General features: G+C 39.7%; 1 protein-coding gene across 1 annotated transcript in view; it reads left to right on the forward strand.

Annotated features, from left to right (window-relative positions):
• Positions 1 to 211: 211 nt before the first annotated feature.
• ICA1 (islet cell autoantigen 1) overlaps positions 212 to 22,641 on the forward strand; it is a 75,881-nt gene continuing 53,451 nt past the window's right edge. Inside the window, exons 1-5 of the mRNA XM_080611403.1 lie at positions 212 to 286; positions 13,676 to 13,713; positions 17,760 to 17,931; positions 19,908 to 19,980; positions 22,031 to 22,154. Of these exons, the coding sequence (XP_080467529.1) occupies positions 13,697 to 13,713; positions 17,760 to 17,931; positions 19,908 to 19,980; positions 22,031 to 22,154 (386 nt within the window). The 5' untranslated portion in view covers positions 212 to 286; positions 13,676 to 13,696. The remainder of the gene's footprint in view (positions 287 to 13,675; positions 13,714 to 17,759; positions 17,932 to 19,907; positions 19,981 to 22,030; positions 22,155 to 22,641) is intronic.

A 22,641-nucleotide genomic window follows, 5' to 3' on the forward strand; every position in this document is an offset into this window, starting at 1 on the left:
TTCCCCCAGGCCTCCCTCAAGGAGAGTCCGGGGAAGGACGAGGAAGCACGGCCTGGCAGACACTAACGCCAGGAAACCGACGGCCCCGGGCGCCAGGGACGCAGCAACCACCGCCCTCCCGCCTCGGGGGCTGGGCGGGCGGTAGCGGCAGCAGCAGCTCCGCCCCGCTGCGGGGCTGGCAGAGGCGGCTCCGTTCGGCGCTGTGACGCCGGCGGCGCCGGAACACCTGGAGGGGTGGTGGAGGTGCGCCCAGCTCGGTGCTGTCCTCCCCTTCGCAGCGGGCAAGGTGAGTGCGGGAAGGGGGATCGCTGGACTCCGCACCGCATCCTGGCGAGGAAAACGGGCTCCGCCACCACCTGCTGCTGCTGGTGTCGGGCAGTCGTGGATGGGCGCCGCCTTCCCCGCGGACTGCACGCCCGTCTCTTGGGGGGACGGAGGCGGTGCGGCGGTCGGGCCTGAGGCGCTGGTGCCCGTTAGGGCTCGGCGATGGGTGTAGCCGGAGTTGGACATGTCCAGGGCTGAAATTTCCGAGGCACAAGATGGCATCTGCCCCTCTTTTTTGCCTTGCGTCCCCCCCTACCGCCGTGTGGTTATCTCGCCATGATTATTGCATTTATCCGTTTCTGCCTCCCGTACATCCTCTCTGGCGCCGTGCCCGCTGGAAGGTTGGGGAGGAAAACGGCCGCTTCCCCTCAGCGGTTTCCGGCTCGGCTCCGGCCTGAGGCGCAGGTTGTCCGGCTCCGGCGGGTGCCGTTCGCCAGGGTGCGGCCCTCGTTTGTACCTGAGGGCTTCGGGCCGGCCGATGGGGCGGCAGGGTGCCTGTGGTAATGTCATGTCAGTTACCAACGCAGGCACCGAGGTGTTAGTAGCTGATGGAATGGGTGTTGAAAAAACCCAAACTTCCCGTTTAAAGGTTATATTTTTTGAAAAGGTTGATTTTAGTAATTGGATTTGTTCTGCATTCGTCCATCTGGTACATGAATGTTGTTTATTTCCTGTAGTCGTTTAGAAGAAGAAATAAAAAAAATTACTTGAAACATCAGGTCAGTTTTTAGTAACAGAAAAGGATGAAGGGCGCTGTGTTCTCCTAATTATCGGTATCACTGTGTATATGCTCAACACCAAATATAAATAAGTCTCTAGTTCCATGCTGTTTTACTTAGTGCTGATAGCTTCAAGGTCCTGCCATGGACCCTCTAAAAATAGTAATTTAAATTAACTTTAGTTCAAATGTGTAAATGTGAAACTGAATCGGGTAATCGTGAGGGTACATCCTTTAACCTTTTACCCTGAAGTTACATTGTGTAGATATTTTGGAAGCTTGGCATGAAGTTGTTCTTCTGTTTTGTTGTTTGTAATATTTTGTCCCTGCGTGCAAGCCTTGCTTTAAACCAAGGTGACCTTTTATTTCCAGGAAGCACCTGCTTGTTGGTTTTATGTTTGGTTGGTTTGTTTGGGGTTTTATTTCTTTTTTTCTTTTTTTCTTTTTTTTTGGTTAGTTTTTGTTTGCGGTTTTTTGTATTGATTTTTGTTTTGTTTGTTTGTTTCCCCATGTTTATTTCTGTTATCCTCTTTCTTTCTGTTTCTGGATGGATGTTATTTAATTTGGGTCAGAAAGCAGCTGTGGCTCTTGCTCCAGAGCAGACTTCTTGGAAATAAGCTGGTTTCATGTTTTCCTCTAGCAAGGCTGTTGTTGCAAGGGAAAAACTGTGTTTGAACACTTTTCAAAATTGTTGGGCAGAGAAAAATTGTGCACTGGGTTTCGGAGCCTTCAATGCTGGCTGCATTTGGTTGTGGTCTTTCATCTGTTTTTTCTGGTAATCCATTCTTTTCCCACTTTGTCTATCCAGGCTTCCTGAGGAGTGAGTGGAAGGGCCACTTGACAGTGCTATCTGCCTGGCACTGGTCTTAGGAATTGCAGTTCTTAGTGGTACTTAGCATGAAGTCCAGGAGCACCTCATTTAGACTTGTTTGGGTTTTTTTTATTTTATACTGCTGTTTGACTAGAGTAGCCTATTGGTTTACACTGAGTAACTTAATAATTTAAGATGTATATTAATACCACTAAAGAAGGAATTTAGCGTGAAGCCACAGAGATCATATTTTGAGTAGTAAACTGCCATAACTGGTAAAACCTGTCACATTTCCCACGCCAAGCTCTACTGGAAGATGATGTGGCATTTAAATGCTGCCAAACCTTAGTCTGAGTTTATAAAGGTATTTTTACTGTCACAACTTCAGAGGTGAAACATTGTTATCTCCAGAAAGTTCAAACGCTCTACTCAGAAGAGTTAGATGTTGGTAACTGGAATTTGCCTTCTTAATTGTGAAAGAATTGAGTGCCTTTTGTATAATGTCAATTTCTTCCATTGTGTTTGTGGGAACTGAGATTCAAATATGCAGGTTACTGAAGGTTTGCAGGTTCAAGAAGACCAGTTATGACTGAATGGAAGGGAAAGGTTTCTTTTACCATTTTTTGTTCCCTTTTTCTCTCCTCCTCCCCTGCCCCAATTATATTATTGGGGTGTGGAGGCAAAGTGAAATTCCTCTTGAACCCTACTACAGGGTCTTTTTTCCCTTAGGGTTTCAAGCCCACCCATCTTGCCTGTTCTCTGTTATCTGTGCTCTACAGGGCTGGTAAATTGTTCTGATGAATTCCCAAGTAACCTTTTTCTGGAAGAAATGAATAATAACAGCTCTTTTCACTCTTCAACTAGTGTTGAAAGCTGTTGGTATGAGCTGGCAGAAAAAAATGTGCTAACATCTCAGCTAAACTAGAAGTCGAGAAATGTCCTCAAAGTCTCTTTTAATACTTTTTGAAAAATCTCCTCCAACAGTGTTGCTCTGAAGGAGTTGATTCTTGATTTTTTGCCACTCGCTCCTCAACATAAAATCACTCTAAAGACAAAATCATGCCATGTGATGCAGAACCATTAAAAATATAAAAGCCTGGAGAGTGAAGAATGTTAAGTAAAGAACCAGGCAATCAAGAACAATAGAAACAGATGACCTTTTAGGAGTTGCCAGTAGTAATAGCGTCAGAGTAGTTTTTCCTGTGGCTATAATTAACCATGGCAAACCCAGGGGCATTTTGACCAGTTACGAAATTGCTTCTGTCAGCCTTGGGAGCTGTCTGTTCTGGGCCACTGAAACAGTACTCTGGTCCATCTTGCATCCTTCTGTAGGGATCACTGCTGCTCTACAGACAGTCGGCTGGTGTGTCGGGGTCTGAGAACAGTAATGCAACAGTTGAGTGGCCTATGCAGCTCTCAAGAATATTGAAAAAGTCTGCATTGATCGTGGTATTTACTCAAAGGGTGGTGAAAGAACACCCTACATTGTTGTTGCTGGGTATGCTAAAACTGTTTTGTTAGCCTGATCTCTTATCCATGGATATAAAATGATCTCCTGAGAGAATCTAGTGAAAATTCTTTTCCTCCCTTCCTTCTCCCTGCATTGTCCCCCCCCAGGTATAATGGCATTGCTTCCCAGCTACTGCATGGGTAAAAAAGGAGGAGGGAGGCAGAAACTTGAGAGTGTTGACTGTGTCAGCAGATAGAGTATCTAAATAAGAGAGCCAGTAGTTTGAACTTCTAAAACCATATTTGTTCATACATGTGATAAGAGTTTCATGATTTTTTTCATACATCCACTGGTTTTCTCACAGGTTCTACAAATAGAAGGATTCCTAAGATTAAGACTCTAGACTTATTACAAGTAGAATATGTCACAAAGCCTATTTTCATGTTGTCTTTTATAGCTTATGCACAGCAGGTGTTCCATATGGAATTTTCTTTAATAGTTTTCAGCTACTAAGTTTAAAAATACTGTTTTTTAAAAGAAGAGAACAACTGTGTGTTAGAAAACAATTGATAGTCATTTCAGAGATATGAAACAAGTCTGCATATAGAATGAGATTAAATGCTGGATTACATATATCCCCAGCTTTGCTCATTTGTAGAGTGAGGTTGAACCTGCCACTCAGTGACTTACTGTTCAATAAAACTCACGCAGTACTCTACGATACTTATCTGGTTCTTCTCAAATGACATTCACTTAGTGTTCTTCACAAACATAAGAGGAACACTAGGAGTCAAGTAAAAGATGTTATGTGAGGGCAAAAACTGATACTATGTGCTGTTTGCATATTATTTCACAATAATCAGCTGAAAAATCAGTATAACCTGAAAAAGGAATTTAAAAATAATTTTATGTATAATTAAATATCTGTGTCTTTATGTAAATGATGAAGTACATGCAAATTAACTCACCTAGAAAAGGCTATTGTTTGCTCATCGATCTTCCAACTATAAGCCTACCAACATTTGTTTGAAATACTTTGTTCTGAGAATACATATACTGTGTAGTGACTGCATGTGCCATTCTTATCAGAGGTTTTGTGATAAACTGCTGGGTTTAGGAATTTGCTATTCCACTTTTTTAAAAACGAACAAAGCAAGCCAGCTTCAAGGGTCATTCCAACACATGTTGTGCTCTAGAAAGGAGATCACTTATGCCTGTAAGTTTGACTTGATAAACTTTGGAATAATGTGACGAACGTAGAGCACTGAATAGGCACAAAATTGTTTTTTAGACAGGAATGTTAATGGTTGACTTGGTCTCTGCACTTTGTGGAAACAAAACCAGGTTTTTAAAAAAATGGTGACATTGTGCCAAATTTTCTTCTTCGTTTTCTTTTTTTTTTTGTGTTGGTTGAAACTTATCTCTAACCACTTGAGTGCTGAAAATTAGTGAAATTCAGATTAAGTTCTAGGTATAAGTGAGCAATAAATTTCCAATATACAAATTTTCTCTGTTTATCTGCTGCTGTCCTCTGTTAACTTGTATGCATCAGAGTTGGGAATGGAAAAATAAATGACTAAATGACAGCATAAGAAACAAGGCCCTGGATGTCATTCTCTGTTTACACTACACCAGGAAATTAAGCAGAATAATTTTCTATGTTAATTATATATTCTGAAACATTAGAAGAATGATAATTGTTTTTGGAATAAAGTAACAGTACTTTCTGCAGTAGCTCTTTGTCATCTGCCCTGCAAAGAGAGTATGAAGGGTCAGTGTAAAATTCAGTGAAAGACAGTTCATTGTATACTTAATGTCAGTAGCAGCAGTACTGATTTTGTTGGATACACTGTTTACAGGCAGGTGTCCAGGTAGCACTGTAAAATAGAATCATAGAATAGTTAGGGTTGGAAAGGACCTTCAGATCATCTTGTTCCAACCCCCCTGCCATGGGCAGGGACACCCCACACTAAACCATGTCACCCAAGGCCTCATCCAACCTGGCCTTGAACACCGCCAAGGATGGAGCATTCACAACCTCCCTGGGCAACCCATTCCAGTGCCTCACCACCCTCTCAGTAAAGAATTTCTTCCTTATATCCAATCTAAACTTCCCCTGTTTAAGTTTGAACCCATTACCCCTTGTCCTGTCACTACAGTCCCTAATGAATAGTCCCTCCCCAGCATCCTTGTAGGCCCCCTTCAGATACTGGAAGGTGACCAGCAGGTCAAAGGAGGTGATCCTGCCCCTCTACTCTGCTCTCGTGAAACCTCACTTGGAGTATTGTGTGCAGTTCTGGTGTCCTCAACATAAAAAGGACATGGAACTGTTGGAACAAGTCCAGAGGAGGGCCACGAGGATGATCAGGGGACTGGAGCGCCTCCCGTATGGAGACAGGCTGAGAAAGTTGGGGCTGTTCAGCCTGGAGAAGAGAAGGCTGCATGGAGACAAAAGAAGATCCAAAACATCCAGATTTTTTCGTATCTTGTTCATGGTTTCTAATGGTGCAAGTCTTTAATCACACAGCCATAGTCATTTAAGATACCTGCTTGTATTACCATGGTTTGTTAACACAATTTACTAGCTTGAAAAAGAAGGGAAAAGGAGTGTTAGATTGGCTCAAATTACCTCCTTGGAAAACAAAGTCCAATTTTCCTGACACTTCTATTGTTTTTGAGTACATGGTTGGGGTTTTCTGCATGTTGAATTTGGGTTTTAATTATTTTATTTTGTTTTATCCTTTGAAGGATCAAGACAAATGGGTAAGTGGAATGGAATAAATGATTTTTTTTTTTTCTGGGATGTCTCTTAAACCTCGATAGAGAGGAGAAGAAAATGGAAGAAATTGTATTATAGAAATACTAGTTCCGGAAGTGCTTGCAGTGAAAGAAAAAATTGGTTCCAGTGGGCTTACAGATGTGTCTGTGTCCCAAGCAGAATGTGTTACTGAGTGTGCTGCTGAATCTTTTTTTTTCCCAGTAATCCAACAGACCACCTTGAAATCCCAGTTCTAAGAGGAGTAGAGAAGTGCTCTTACTGCATCCTTTAGCCGTCTAGTTCAGGTGCTTCATGCAGAAACTGTGATTTCTGTGTGCTCAGAGGACAGTGTTGAGGCTGTGGTTCAGGGGCTCAGACTTGCTCTTTGAAGGTTCTATTCACTATCTGTACAGGGGCTTATTATTGAGAGACTTATATGGAAATTTAGGCATCACAGTAGATAATTGGGGTCAAACAGTATGAATTTGTTTCCTCCTCAGCACCTCCCAGGTGTATGAATACAGCAGGAGTTCCTCTCTATGTAACAGATGCTGTTTTGCTCTATGTTGTTTTTAGGAACATGTGAAGCTATTTCTAGATGTCAGCTCCTGAAATAGGTTGAAAGAATAATTCTGTTGATACAACTCCTTTTATAAGATTGTGGTATTTCTTCTCCTGAGTAGTTGTGGATAATCTGTAAGATACATGCTTCTGAGGATAAGTAGCAAAGCTGTGAATTTGTTTGAGACAAAGGAACAGACCAAACGTGGAAGGAAGTTCTGTGCAGCACTTGCTGACTAATTCTGCAAACTTTTGGAATTAATAAACAAGTGCATCAGTGAGGAGGCTAACTGAATGAAAATCCTGGATTTAAAGCTCAGTGTTGGGATTAGAACATCAAGGATGAACCTCAAGAGCTTTAGAGGGAAAAATTTAATCTCGTAATTTTTCATACCAATATAACTTAAACTCTAAATTCATTTTAGCTGAATTACAGTAGTTGCTGTTCATGTGGTTAATAGTAGGAATACTTGTAAATCTATATATAATCTTGATGTTGAATGCCCATATAGGCCCAGACTTCACTCTTGCTGCTTTCGCAATATGGATAATTCAGATCAATAGGCTGCTCTATTCACTGTTGTTTGGGAAAGGCAAAGTAAAACGCAATTTGAAGATCCTGGTCTGTGTGTTTGTAGACAGACCAGAGAAAATATAACTGTGCCCTGCCTAATCTTCATCTTGCAGTGAGACTGCTTCTTGTTCTGGAGGGCCATTTACTAGATTCAATTTAATCACAGCTTCCAGGGAGCAGAGTGAGGGAGGTAGGTTGTCAGTCAAGAGCTGTTGGAGGCACAGATGGCATTGATTCCCTCACCTAAGCACATTTTCTTCACTTCAGATTATTTTACATAAATTAAACTATCACTCTTAAATTCTACAGGTAGAACTGCTTAAAATTCTTCTTATTTTTTGTATTTGGTACCACTGTACTATTACTGCATTCATTGTTTCTTGGAATATCAGTCATTTTAATAAAACTATTATATTAAGTAAAACAGCTGCAGTACATGATTCTGCCATATTTGAAGTTATAAGTTGCAGGGGTTTAGGGTGCAGAGAGTCTGGGATTTGAAGAACCAGAGAACATATTAGCTGCTTTGAAAGGACAGTAAACTGGGAGCACAGTGCTACCGGTGAAAGTGTAGACTGTCTTTCACATGACTTTCACATAGAAGTTGCTGAATTGGGCTCTGCCTCTCGTTCTGTTCCCTTTTCTTGTTTCTGGATACATCTAAAAAGAACATGTTGTTCAATACTGCCTGCCTACATAACTATCCTAGATCATCTTGGGATGTTAAACTTGATCTGTAGATCAGCATTTATAACACTTTTGCAAATATTTCAGTTCATCTCTTGGTTCTGAGGAGTTGTGATTAGATCAACGCTTTTCAAATGCAGTCTTCACAGTTGAAAAGATTCCTGTTTGCTGTCTCTGCTTCCTGCTTTCCTCTGTAAGATTTGTTTGCTAAGGTAAGAGCACAGAAGAGCAGTATAACCAATGCGCAGTCAAGGAGAGATATTTGAATTAGGATCTGAACTTCAGATCCTAAGATATGAACTTTACCTCACTAGATGATACTTCTTACATTTACACTTACTGGAAAAGAAAAAGTATCTGCGTGACATTGAGAATATGCAGTTCTGTATATTCAGTTTAGCTGCTGTAGAGAAGGCGTTCATACCATGTTATAAATAATCTTCAGATACCACTTGTATAAAGTTGTTCAGATTTTGGGAAACTTGACAACTTATGATGCAAAAGTATAATATAATGAAGCTAAAAAAGAGAAGTGAGAAGCAAGCGTGTACAAGCGTACAGAGCATGAGCTGGAAGGTAAGCCTAGAGTATGCTGGAGTTTAAATCACTCAAAACACAATGAAAGCATTTTTCTGTTGGCATAGCAGAATGTAGATGGTATACTCAAATGGTCTTGGGGGCTATAAAGAGTCAGAGGATTTTCCATAGAAATAGAAATGCTATTTGCTAATGAGAGCGTCCTCCATCAAGTTTCATTCCAGCATCATGGCTAATAAAATATCTTAGTAGAGACATAAGGCAATGCACTATGCCAGAAATATGTTCTGTGTTTATTCCAGCTATTTTGTCTTCTGGTGGAAATAATTTGTGAGTAAATAGCCTACAACCCAGATAAGCTCTGCCCCAGATGCACAGGTGTCATAGATGGCTGTTTGCAGGGCCATCGTGGTTCCAGCACATTGTGGTAGTTGTGGCAGAGCACTGCCTGGATGTACGTGTACGGCTTCTGAAGCCAGGCTGAGTCTAGAAACAGTTGGGCTGTACTTCAGAATCTCCAGGCCGATGGGCTGTGCTGATCCCCTCTGGAGCCAGTCTGCAAACAGGGAGATTTGTGGGACATGATGACTACCTGGCAGCTCGTCAGAGGGGCCTGTTGGGGATTTTCAAGGTTTCAGCAGGGGTTATGAACCTAGCTGGTTCTGTGTGGGAATGGACGTTCCATCACTGTGGTCGCTTGAGTTCTGGGCAGACTTGTTATGAATAGGGCCAGCTCAGGTTTAATGCTGAAACTGAGGTAGTATCTGTCTGCCTCAAAAAACACTGGGAAGTACTTGCAAAATCACTGGAGCGCTGTGTGGACTTCTTCAGGATGCCTCAGATCCAGCACTGTGCAGCAGTAAATGTGGGTTTGTGAAGTCAGCTATAACAGCATGCTAGGGAAAGCAGCACTCTAGAGCATCTATGTTTGCTTTCCTCCCCTATCTAGAGTATCCGTACCTTCTGTTTACCAAGCTAAAGGTGGTCTGTCACGGAGATCGCAAGTGTTGTGTAACTTTTCATCATCAAAGATAATAGGAACTTTCTGATAGAAATGCTTTCTGATGGGGTGGTGAATGCTATTTTTATTTTATTTTTAATCAGTGTCACCATATTATTATTTATCAAAACTTTTTTTTTTTTTTTTTTTAATTTTAATACACTGGGAAGAAAAACCAAAAAAGTCTCTTACGTCACCTCCTTCTGGCAAATTAAGCTTGTTTTATATATAAAGCTGTATGACAGTATAGGTTACTTTTTGACTGCAATTTTGGGGGAAGGTATTGTTGGACTCTAGTTAGTGTCATATGCTTCCATTGTAGTCAGCTTTGGCCAAGAGCAACCCTCTTGTTACTTCTGTTTGGGACGCTTATGTCTTGTTCTTTGAAAGCCTAATAGAGTTCAAAACCTAAAGTAGTCAAAGGTTATGTGCTCATTCTTTGTTCTCTGCAGCCTCGTGGCCAGCATTTCACAAAAGCAGGGATTCTTTGTTATGAAGTGTTCCTTTTAATTCCTGGATACTTCCATGGGCTGTTTCCAGTCCCCTTTTATTAGTATCTCTCGCTTTTTGTGGCTAGATGTAGACTTCGGGATTTTTTTTTTAAAAAATCTCACTGCTTTCAGCTATCCCAAACACTTTTGATAATAATGTCATTTGTTACATTAAACCAATATCTCAACCCTCTTTGCTTCCTGGACTTGGAATTGACAGTAACAGCATGGTGAAGTTAGAGAATTATGGCCCTGTTAAATGAGTGCAGGGACAATTTACATTGTACGTGTAGCAAAACCTGAAGAATGAAAACTATGTTAAGTTTCAGCTATGAATGAAGATAAACAATATGATCAACAGGTGAAAATATTGTAGGTAATTCTTAAGAAGAAAACATCTAGACTTTTTTTTTTTCTTGTGTGTGTGTAGCTTCACACACAGACACACGCACACACAATTGGTGCAGTGTTATTCTGCTGCCCATTTATACTATTCTTGTCGAATGTCTTCTGTATTAAACCAGTGGCAGCAGCAAATTTGCTGCTGTCCAGTCTCATCTTGATTTACATGATACAAATTTTCACAGAATCACTGCTGTTGACCTCTGTGTCCCTTGCTAGTTTCAGCCACAGCATGGCTTTGGCTTTCCTAACTCCACCCCTGCATACTTTTGCATTCTCCTGCGTAACTTGTCTCTACCTCCATCTTCTACATGCATGAGTTTTGCATTCAAGTTCATTAAAATTAATCTATTCTGGCCTTCTGCCACAGGTGCTCAACTTTCTGCCCATACAAATGGGCTGTGCTTGTGCTTTGAGGAAGTTGACCTCAAAGATCACACAGTTCTGAGCTCCTCCTGAAAACCCAGTTAAGGATATGACCTATCTAGTAAGCGTGGGTGTTTCTTAAAAATAAAATTCTAACATGATGAGCTAAAAGTTGATACATTTGCAGCAGAACTTGTATTCAACCATGAGAATTCCTGTAATAGCATATCAGCTACATACAGCTCCCTTATGTTTCTCTAATTTCATTCCTGATTTTAATGTCTATGTTAATATATACTGTTTCCATTTCAGTAGAGCTTAAGTGTGATGCTGAAACATGCATTATGAATTGGTTTGCAGTGCTGCAAATATACAAGTGTATCTAACTTGAAATAAGGTCTGTGTGAATGGAAATTGTTAGGATTACCCTTGAGATCAGTGGGACCTAAACCAAATGCACATTTATGGTCTAAATTAACAGCTAAAAGAATGGCATAACAGTAGTGCATATCAAGGTTTTCCAGAGTATTAATCACAGAGAAAAGTGAAACTCAGCTGAAATGGATGGGATCCAGGAGCATCGATGGAAATCATACGTGAACACTGCAAACCTTATCAAAAGTCATCTGGTTTGTTTTTGAGCAATCACAGTTTTGTTTTCTCAATGCCAGTGCTTACTAAGCTGTCTTTGTACAAACTGAATTCTCATTTAAGACCAAAATCTACCTCTGTATTGGAAACAAAATGGACCCAGGGACTGAGCTGCTGCTTGTTCCTGCTTGTTAATTGCTGCAGTCTTCCTGGAATAGTTTTTATCTGTACCACCTAGAACTTTATTGGACCCTTCTCTCTCCTGGTGTGTTTTGGGGGATACCACATGCCAGGAGCCATTACCAGCAGGCCGTGTAGGTAAGGCTCCACTTCTGTTTCCTTCCACCCTAATTAGCCATACAGCACTGTGCCAGCAGGTCACGTAGCCTCAAACACCTCAAATGCCATAATGCCTCACAGCAGGAAGGAATGCATGCCCTTATTTTCATACCATGAAAACATTGGCCTAAGAGCTCTCATACAGTCCTCATTTTGAAGTAAAAAAAAAAATCCACAAATATTATATTAAAGGCATAGGGGTGTTATATAGAACTCAGTGGAATATAACTAAGAAGATCCCAGAATCAAAATATAAGGTCAAACTTTTTTTTAGGGACATTGGTTTCCAGGAGAGACAGGTGGACATGTACCATGTGTGAGGTCAGTGCCTTAGACGTGTTCCCTATGATGGTCATTTACACTTTGTTTCACATAATATGTGTGTTATTCCATTTAGATAGACTGTTCCTTGCTTCCTGTCAAACCAAGTGTGCTGCTGACTAACTGAGTCATGGCTATGTACACAAGCTAAATCCTGTGTTCTTATCTCACTTGCACTCACCCACAGTTGACTTAAGGAGGACCAGTATTAAACCAGTGAAGTCAAGCAGAATGGTGGTAGAAAAACAGCGTTAATGTTGCCTGTGCCTTATGGCTTTAGAAACTACAGCAAAGCCATGACTGATGCTGTCCATTCTGTGTATTGCCTGACTCAGTGGTGCTATAATGCAAACAACATACTGAAACAGTTCTTTCTTCCTCTTTTGTTGTGTAGCTCTTGGCCTGTATGTTTAAATTTTGCTCTGAAGGCAGTTACCATTTTTCTCGTGGTTTCTCTGGCAGTTCTTATGAGCACTTCACAAATTCCAGTTCAAGAAAATTTTCTGCTCTGATATAATCTTGCAGAATCTCATGGAACTTTGCCAGGAAGTTTCACAGGTACTGACAGCAGAGAGGTTAGAATCAGAAATCTGCGATTTGGCTCCATTTGGATCCAAGTGGAAGTGCATGTGCATGTGCTTCTCAGTTGCAGGAAGCACTCTAGTGGTTCACGTTCCCATGTTTCAGTTCCTGCAATCTGTTCCAGTCCCTTTGCCACTCTATTGTTAACCACACTGTCTGCAAGCAGCACCGTGCTAGACGCTTCCAGTGTCATGTTTCCCTGTTGCAGCCCCTTTTCCCTCTCATCCAGATGAGTGCCCAAGTTCCGTTTCAGCACCGTTACCTTCATAGCTACTTTTTCCCTTCCTACTTTCTCAGTCAGCTTCACATCTTAGTTCAGCATGTTGGTGTGTTCATACTCTTCCTTGTCTTACCAAAGGCCATTTTTCAGCAGCACCATCTGCCCAGCTTCTTTTTGGTATCGTCTATGATCATGCTGCAGTGCTTCCATTTCCGTGCTGGGTGTATGCTGGAGAATAGAGTTCTCTCTGAAAACAGCAGAGGAAAAGCCGGTTGCTCATTATTTATAAGGAATGTCTGGCTTCACTTACAAATTTGGCCTGGAAGGAGTGTGCTCAGTTACTGTTGGGAAGTGATGTTTGTGCCATCTGGTCAGCTCAAAGTATAGTGGGAGATTTGAGTATCCAAGCTTGGAGATATTAACTTCTAAAATCTAAAGTCCAAATGCATACAAGTGTCTTCAGGAATTGTGGTGTCCCTCATTGAAAAAACACCTGGTGGTTAAATTTTGCATCCTTGCCTCAAGATGTGGTATAGCTAGTGTTTTCAAAACGTAGATCAGTGGGACATGGATGAAAAAAGTAGCTGAACTTTTTTTGTGGCTAAAACATTGGGGAAAAAAACTTGACTGAGGAAGATGCCTTGCCTCATCAATAAAATCACTGAATTTATGCCAGGTAAATTGGAAAATTTGCTAACACAAAAATTGGCAGCACCCATGACACCACTTAAATGTGTTTGTCATGAATTTAAGTGAGAATTCTGTGTTACCTGAGGAAGGCATTTGGCCCACAGATTGAAAAGTTTTCTGTTGTAACATGGTAAACACAATGCTACAACACTGTAATTTTCTGCATAAAAAGATAAGGGCCTACTAGTGCCTAACTTGAACATTATGTTTTAAAGATGTTTGTATTAACTGATAATTTCTTATTTTATTTAAGTGTCTGAAGAAAACAAGAAACATGGAAGGTCATAAGTAGTAAGTACCTTGGTCATTTTTTTTCTTACTCTAAAGAGCTTTTACGTGTTTAGCACGTTTATTTATTGCAGCCTGAGTTTATCACACATAATGTTCTGGCACCTAGTATTTATGTGAAGTCATTGGTAGACAGTCTGTTTAAAAAGAATAAAAATAAAAGATGAAAGACTGCCAAAGAATGGAAAAACAAGTGGATTGAATAGATAGAAAAATAGCATGTTACTGATTTCCTGTTTAATAGAAAGAAGCGTATGAACTGTCATATTTCAAGAGGTTTATCCATGGTTGTCAACTTCACAATAAAATACATCCTTCTTTTAGTTTCATGTTCTGATTGTTCAACAAAACCTAAATATGTCCATGACTGCTTGACATAAAATCCATTTTAAAAAGTATTGACAAGTATCTACCAGTAAAAATTGCTACCAAATACTTCAGTAATGGGATTATAAATCTTTCACTGTCTTAAGTATAAACAAGAGACATTAAATTCTCCAGATGAAATTAGAAGCTGAATTTGTGTATATTGGCAAAAGATTATTGTGGATTGGAACTAGATGATATTTAAAGTCCGTTCCAACCCAAACCATGCTACAATTATATTCCTCTTATTCCTTCAATTGGTTTATCACTCTCTAATTCAGGAATCTATTAATGCCAGCATTGTTAATTTTCAGGGGGACGTCATATTACTAACTCGTTTTTACTCCTTACACTATGCCCCCAGAATCTCTAGTGACCTCAAGTGAGGTAGATACTGAGGCTGTTTGACATCAGATGAATCGCAGTGTTTTCTTCGGTTGACCACTGAACTGAGATATCAGTTATCTGCACAGCAGTAGCAGAAGTTAAAGCACCCGACTAGCCAGGCAGCTGGGGTCCTTATGCTAGCTTGTGAGCAGTTTGATTTTTATTTTTTATTATTATTATTAAAGTAATGCTATTTTTATTAAACTCTCACATTCTATTCTCACATAATCCAGGAGGATCTTCTTGTAGAGGCTGTAGATTTTATAAAGTTACAGCATTTGTTGGGTCAATATAGGCTTCACCTGACTTGATAAGCTGTCTGTTGTCAGAGCAGTTAAGGGTTTGTTTGTTTTAGAATTTCACATGAAACATGGTATGGTTTGCATGTGGTGTTTATTTTGTTCTGTAGCACCAAAATGTCCTTTAATTTTAATGAAATTAATAAATTAAACTTTTGAAAATAATGTTTGGGTAGAAATAAATAGGTAAATATCTTTGCTTTCGAAGTTTGGGGAAGAAGCGAAGAATTGCTGTATGTAAGTGCTTTTTGAATTTTGTCCTTACTCAGTTTAATTTCTTACCACATCTTTTGTGATTAAGCCACTGTGTCCTAAAACTGATGAAAAAATAACTAAAGGAAGTAACAAATCCCTGTGAGACAGATTTCCTCTCCAGTTTAAACTGTGTCACTAGTAACTATATAGAGCAGATTTGCTGCCCTTTTGGGGAACATGTGTTGTACCAATGGTTTGTTTCAGAATGGCCGTAGTATTCACAGCAATACACGTGTGTGTATATATATATGTGTGTGTATATATATATATACACACACATACCTGTGTGTCTCAATACATATATAGAACCAATGTGCATCCTGGGTCTGAAGACCTCTTGGGGTAGCATCTGTGAGCTGTCCGTGTGTTGTGAAGAGAGTTAGGGGGCAGTATCTCGGTAGTGAACCACAGTTTGTCACTCCACAGGTGGATGGTATCTTTTCTCAAAATAAACTCAACCTCTTTTATTTTCCTGGAATATTTAATATAGCAAGTTTTAGCAACCATTTACTTCTGAAGATCTGAAAAATTACTGCAGCTTTTTATATATGCATATAGGGGAAAAGGCATGTACTTTTATAAGTTAATAATGGAATATCACTTCCTGAAAGAGATTTAATGGTAAAGCTATATTTTCTATTAAGTCATCTTAGAATCATAGAATAGTTAGGGTTGGAAAGGACCTTAAGATCATATAGTTCCAACCCCCCTGCCATGGCCAGGGACACCTCACACTAAACCATGTCACCCAAGGCTCTGTCCAAACCGGCCTTGAACACCGCCAGGAATGAAGCATTCACAACCTCCCTGGGCAACCCATTCCAGTGACTCACCAGCCTTACAGTAAAGAACTTCCTCCTTATATCCAGTCTAAGCTTCCCCTGTTTAAGTTTGAACCCGTTATCCCTTGTCCTGTCACTACAGTCCCTAATGAATAGTCCCTCCCCAGCATCCTTGTAGGCCCCCTTCAGATACTGGAAGGCTGCTATGAGGTCTCCGCGCAGCTTCTGTTCTCCAGGCTGAACAGCCCAACTTTCTCAGCCTGTCTTCATATGGGAGGTGCTCCACTCCCCTGATCATCCTTGTGGCCCTCCTCTGGACTTGTTCCAGCAGTTCCATGTCCTTTTTATGTTGAAGACACCAGAACTGCACACAATACTCCAAGTGAGGTCTCACGAGAGTAGAGTAGAGGGGCAGGATCACCTCCTTCGACCTGCTGGTCATGCTCCTTTTAATGCAGCCCAGGATACAGTTGGCTTTCTGGGCTACGAGTGCACACTGAAGCCGGCTCATGCTCATTTTCTTACGGACCAACAGCCCCAAGTCCTTCTCTGCAGGGCTGCTCTGAATCTCTTCTCTGCCCAACCTGTAGCTGTGCCTGGGATTGCTCTGACCCAGGTGTAGGACCTTGCACTTGGCATGGTTAAACTTCATCAGGTTGGCATCAGCCCACCTCACAAGCATGTCGAGGTCCCTCTGGGTGGCATCCTTTCCCTCTGGTGTATCAACCGAACCACACAGCTTGGTGTCATTGGCAAACTTCTGAAGGGTGCACTCAATCCCACTGTACGTGTCACTGACAAAGATGTTGAACAAGACTGGTCCCAACACCGATCCCTGAGGGACACCACTCGTTGCTGGTCTCCAGCTGGACATTGAGCCATTGACCACAACTCTTTGCATGTGGCCATCCTGCCAGTTCTTTATCTACCAAGTGGTCCACCTGTCAAATTGATGTCTCCAAGTTAGAGACAAGGATGTCATGCGGGACAGTGTTGAACGCTTTGTACAAGTCCAGGTAGATAACATCAGCTGCTCTACCCCTGTCCATCAGTTCCATAGCCCCATCATAGAAGGCCACCAAATTGGTCAGGCAGGGTTTCCCCCTAGTGAAGCCATGCTGGCTGTCACCAAGCACCTTGTTGTTTTTCCTGTGCCTTAGCATGCCTTCCAGAAGAATCTGCTCCAAGGTTTTGCCAGGCACACATCTTGATGTGGTTTAAATATTGTGGGATAGGGAGTTAGTCTTTGTGGGATTTAGATTAGATTAGATTGTGATTGTCTTTAGATTACACTTTTTATTTTGCTGGTCTGCTACAGGAATTCAGAGTCATCTGCCAGTAGAAAATAAACCTTGAAAAAAGATTACATGTATACGCACCCACAGCTGTCATGTAGTCATTGCATATATAAAAGGAGTCATGAGCGATCTACCTTTCACATAGCATGCTCAAAAGAGATGAGTGCTCTTCTAATTCTTTATTATTCAATTGTAAAAAAGGAAGGGCAAGGAGTAATCTAATTCCATTCATAAAATGAACTTTGAGAAACACCAACACTGCTGAATTTGCATGAGATTGCTGCCTAAGCAACTCTTAATAGTTCATTTGAAACTCTTCTATTAGTTATAAAAATAAAAATTTAATTACATGCGCTATAAATCATTCTGTAATGCATTGGGAAGAATTTTTTGCAGCTGATTATTTGGCAGTACTGCTAAAGTACATGTTAAATACATTCAAATTGAAAGCAGTGTGTTATTTTCTAAAGTAGGAGGGGAAGTTAATGTACTAATTTAATTGCTTTGTTATTAATGCATAATGAGGAAATGCATGGTAGGAAGGTACATGTTTGCATGCAAATGCAGTATTCTTGATGGAAATGTATTAGTCTAGCATGTTAGATTTGGGTTTTTTTAAGCATCATTTTGAAGCTTTGTAATTTTGTTTCTTAATATTCTAGCAATTATCCAAGGGGATTTTATGACCAATATGCTCAAAGCCAAGAAAAATCTGTAGTCAATAAAATGCAACAAAAATACTGGAAAACAAAACAAACCCTTATAAAAGTTACAGGAAAAAAAGAAGATGAACATGTTGTGGCTTCAGATGCAGATCTGGATGCAAAACTTGAGGTTTGTAATGTTTACATAATGTGTATTCTTTGTTAATTCTTAAAATGCTTTCATTTCCATCAAGCTTCTAATATGTGTACGCCTAGTATATAATAGTGTATATACATTTGTATAATTATTTTCTTGTAATATGTTTTCTAGTTTTTTACAAAGGTACCTGTATAAATATAGGAAACATAGTGGCATTTTGTAACACAAACCCACATCCCTCAAACTTTATTTGGAACCAAATCTCTCTCTTACTTATTTTTAGGTTTTGGTCCTTTTGTTGTTAGAGGAGAGCAGGAGATAGTTGTTTCTACTTGTATTAGTCATTCTTATCCTTTGCTTATATCAGTTCAAGATTTTTTTTTAAATAGTATTCCTTAGTATATACAAGTGACGTTCTTTATACAGTTATAAAATACTGCATACAGCAGGGAAAAACATGCATTGTGCCAAGAAGGAGCAAGGTGCATAATGTGCCCTGCTCTCTGTAGCTTTTGTGCAGATACGTGTGTTCTGACATGACCCAAGAAGCTTCTGACAGTCTGTAAAGTGTCACCAAGAGAAGGAATCCTGCTGTGTGACAAATACAGCTCTACTGTCATTATCCTCAACCCCACTAGAAAAATAATAAAAATATTAAGGCTCTACAAATTGAAGAGCTTGATCATCTTTGACATGAAGCAAAAGAAAGAATGGACTTCCAAAGTGCAGTAATCAAGTTAGTGTCCAGCTAAGTTTTATCTGTATTGTTTTGTTATATAAGGAGGAAAGTTTTGCCTTACTGGTTTTCTTGCAGTTTCATAGAAAATTGTTGACTTAAGATTCTCAGTTTACCCACATTTTAGCTGAAAATAGGCTGGTTTACGAGTAACAAATCTTTGTAGTGCTAGCTATAATAGTGATAACTTAGAACACGATGATTCTGTCTATGGGCTCTTCATGATGGGTTATAAATCAAGAGCACTGATTTAAAACAAGCTGGAAGGCTGTAACAATCTCTTATAAATAGGTACCTGAGTGTTCCTACCGTGGTTGCTGTGTTGCAGATTCATCACAAAGGGTGCTTTGTTAGTTAAGTGGGATTCGAAATGGGGGAAGTTGCATTTACCAGATACAAAACTATAAGCATGTTTTCACTTGAACAACTTCTCAAGCACAAGTACCACAGTCTAAAAGACCCATGTAAATGTACAGGAAGTCAAACATGAAGAAAGACAGTTCTGGAAGTCCATTTTGCATATGTTTATACAGTGCTTGATACACTGGAGATGAGGTTTAAGTTACAGGTTGGAGATTTTAGATGTACAGACAGCAAGAGTAGTATTTTTTCTATTACCTAGAAACAATCCCCAAATTTGGTCAAGACTGACTTTTTTCATTTATTCCCCCCCCCCCCCCACCTTCGTATGGAAAATGATGCTTTACAAATTTGGTTAGAGAACTGGAGCTATGCCACTAAAATCTCAGTTTAAATCAATAACTTCCTATGTTGGAATATCAATGCAAGCTTGTTCCACTAGACTTTGTAGTTTTAAAAATTCAGTATGTGTGTTGCTACACCTCATAAGCATGATACACATTTTGATAACATTTTATTCTATTTTGATTTTTGATATTTTTTTTTTAAGAAAGATTTATACTACACCTTCATATGTATACAAATATATCAATTAAAAACCCCCAACATGAGTAGTTTGGTTAACTATCAGCTATTTATAATAGATCTGTTTCCAAAATTATTTTTGTCTTTGTTTTCCTTTCATAAGTTATGATTGGTCTGTCTTTAGTTTCAGTGGACAACTTAATTGAAAGAAAAACACAATTGATGAGGAAAAATTACTTTCAAGCTGGAAAAATTACTCATTGTTCATGAAGAAAATGGTGATCCTAGTAATTTCTACAAAAATTAATCTCTTTCTTGTATTTGAATTGTCAGTGTTTCTTGTATACACTTACAAATTTTTTTATGTATTTTGTTTCAATATCAGCTGTTCCATTCTATTCAGAGAACGTGTATGGAGCTGCTGAAAGCAATTGAACTGTATCAAAAAAGGATTTGTTGTAAGTATGATCGAATACAGTAGTTAATATAAGTGGGTCTGCATTATGGAATAATTTTTTTTTAATCAGGATTGACTATGAAGAATATTTGGCTTAATACTAGTTTTATAATTAAGTAATCCATGCTATTATGATAAATTTGATAATGCTGACTTGCCTCTAAATGGTATATAGTAATTAGCGGCAGTTACTGGGGGGAGGCAGGGACCTCATTTAAGAAGCTTCAAGAAGCAGGTTGCATTAAATGACCTCTAAAGGTTCTCTGCAATCAATAGTTTGATTCTCTGCTACTGTGATTTCTGGCCTGGAAAAGAGAATCCAGCTTTGGAGATATCTTTCAATTTACTTTCTTCTGTGGAATGTTGTTCATATTTTCTTGGGTTTTCTTCTTTTGACTGTCCAAAGAGAGTTGAAGATAATGTTTCAGGATCTGGAGGTAAAATTAGAATATAGAATAGTAGTGTACAAGAAGTATTCCACAGTAGCAGGTGAAATCTCTTGACACAAAGACGTACGTGCAGCACATTCTACTAGAATCTGCACTGGATTTGACTGCCAGCATTTGGAAAAAGGATGGGGACTTCAAGGAATCTCTTTTCATTATATTAGGCCATTCTCACTGTTCATAGTGGGAAGAAATTGTTACTTTAGTAAATAGCTGCCTTGGAAGACTAATAGATAAGACCATAATGAAATGTTTTTGTAAGGATGTGAGATCATGAAGACCCATGGTTCCAGCTTGGAAGTAGTCAACAATTCATTGTCATCGTCTACTTTAAAAAGGAATCACTTTATTAGAAATATTTCAGATATTTGAAATATAATTTTGAAAATAGTGTTTGAACTGTGTAAAATGATAAAGTTGTAATCTTGCAGAGTAATTTGAAAATGTTTATTTTAAATTAAGTACTAGATTTTCCATACAAAAAATTCATTTCTGTAGTCAAGCATGATATAAGGGGTGGATACTGTCCTGATTTAGCAGTAGCAGTCACTTTTTTTTCCTTCTTAGTAGCTGGTGCAGTGCTGTGTTTTTGACTTTTGGCCTGGGACAGTACTGATAAAACCAATGTTTTCAGTTGCTGGTCAGAATGTTTAGTCTAACCAAGGACTTTGTGAGTCTCATGCTCTGCCAGGGAGGAGGGGAAGCGGGGAGGAAGCAGAGACAGGACACCTGACCCAAACTAGCCAAAGAGGTATTCCATACCACAGCTCATCATGCCCAGGATGGAACTGAGAGTTACCCGGAAGGGCTGGATCACAGCGGGGTGGGGGTGAGGTACCAGTTGGTGAGCGGTTGTATTCTCTTCCTTGTTATTTCCTTTATCATTATTATTATTGTTGGTAGTAGTAGTGATTTGTGTTATACCTTAGTTATTAAAAACTGTTCTTATCTCAACCCGTGGGAATTGCATTCTTTCAATTCTCCTCCCCGTCCCTCCAGGAGTGGGGGGAAGAAAGGGGGGGGAAATAGACTGCGTGGTTCTAATTTACAGCCTGGGCTTAAACCACGACACATGAAAAATGGAGAGCAAGAGAAAAGGAAGTGAATAAGCTTTGAGTAGTATAAGTCAGAATTAACTTCAGAGAAGGTATGCTACCAAAGATCAGCTGAGGCAGTGTAGGTGGTAAAATACAACTAAAAACACCCCAAAAACCAATCAACCAAATAATAATGATGATAAAAAAGTAAAATAAAAACCCCAAACCAAACAAGTCTTAAAACCCATGACTAAAAGATACTTGTCAAGATTGAGCCCTTTGTGTAATCTAACCAACCTAGTATTTTTATTCAAGGAAGTAATAGCATGTTTCTTCTTTCTCCTGTTGGCTTTTGGCACTGATGGAATTTTGTGATTCTTAAGTATATCAGCAAATGTCTCAAGTGAATCAGATCTTCTGTTTACTAAATGTAGAAATTCAATGAAATTATGTTTTTGCTGTGCTGCTTGGATTTAGAGTAACTTAACCTATTTGATGTTAAGCCTGTTTTAAAGTTGTTAGGAACCTATTAAATAACATGTTTGACCACTCATTTATTTTTCGTTAGTTCTTTCTCAGGAAGAAAATGAATTGGGGAAATTTCTTCGATTGCAGGGCTCTCAGGATAAAACGAGAGCAGGAAAAATGATGCAAGCCACAGGAAAAGCTCTCTGCTTTTCTTCTCAGCAAAGGTATATGGGTCAGAATTGCTGTCTGATTTACAAAGTATGTGGGATAATTGTAGCTGATTCACCATTGGCATAATTAATTTTGCCATTTGAAATATATGAGGAACCAAATGATAAGAAAGTTGTTACTGACCAACCTTTCTGTAGTATTTGCAATATTAATGGCTTGCTCTGTGTAGTTTTGCGTGATCCTGGTTTTTGTCTTATGGACCTGCTATGTCGTCTGTTTATCTCCAGATCCCCTGCTTGCACCTGTACAGGTCAGCAGTTCAGAAAGCTGTGCATCTGCACACATCTCTAGCAGTGGGATTGTAAAGGAGCGGATGTCAGGTCCCTCTCCTGCTTTGTGGCACTTCTCACTCTGCAGAGAAATGCTACAGCAGGCTCTTTGTGGAGGTGTCTGGGTCCTGGGAGGGCAGGGAAATGGGTAAGGAAATGCCTTTTTCTGGGCCATGTAGTCTCATGCCTCAAGTAAATAGAGAAGAAAGGA

Source organism: Psittacula echo (genome assembly GCF_963264785.1).
Source record: "Psittacula echo genome assembly, chromosome: 2".
Lineage (NCBI taxonomy): Eukaryota > Metazoa > Chordata > Aves > Psittaciformes > Psittacidae > Psittacula > Psittacula echo.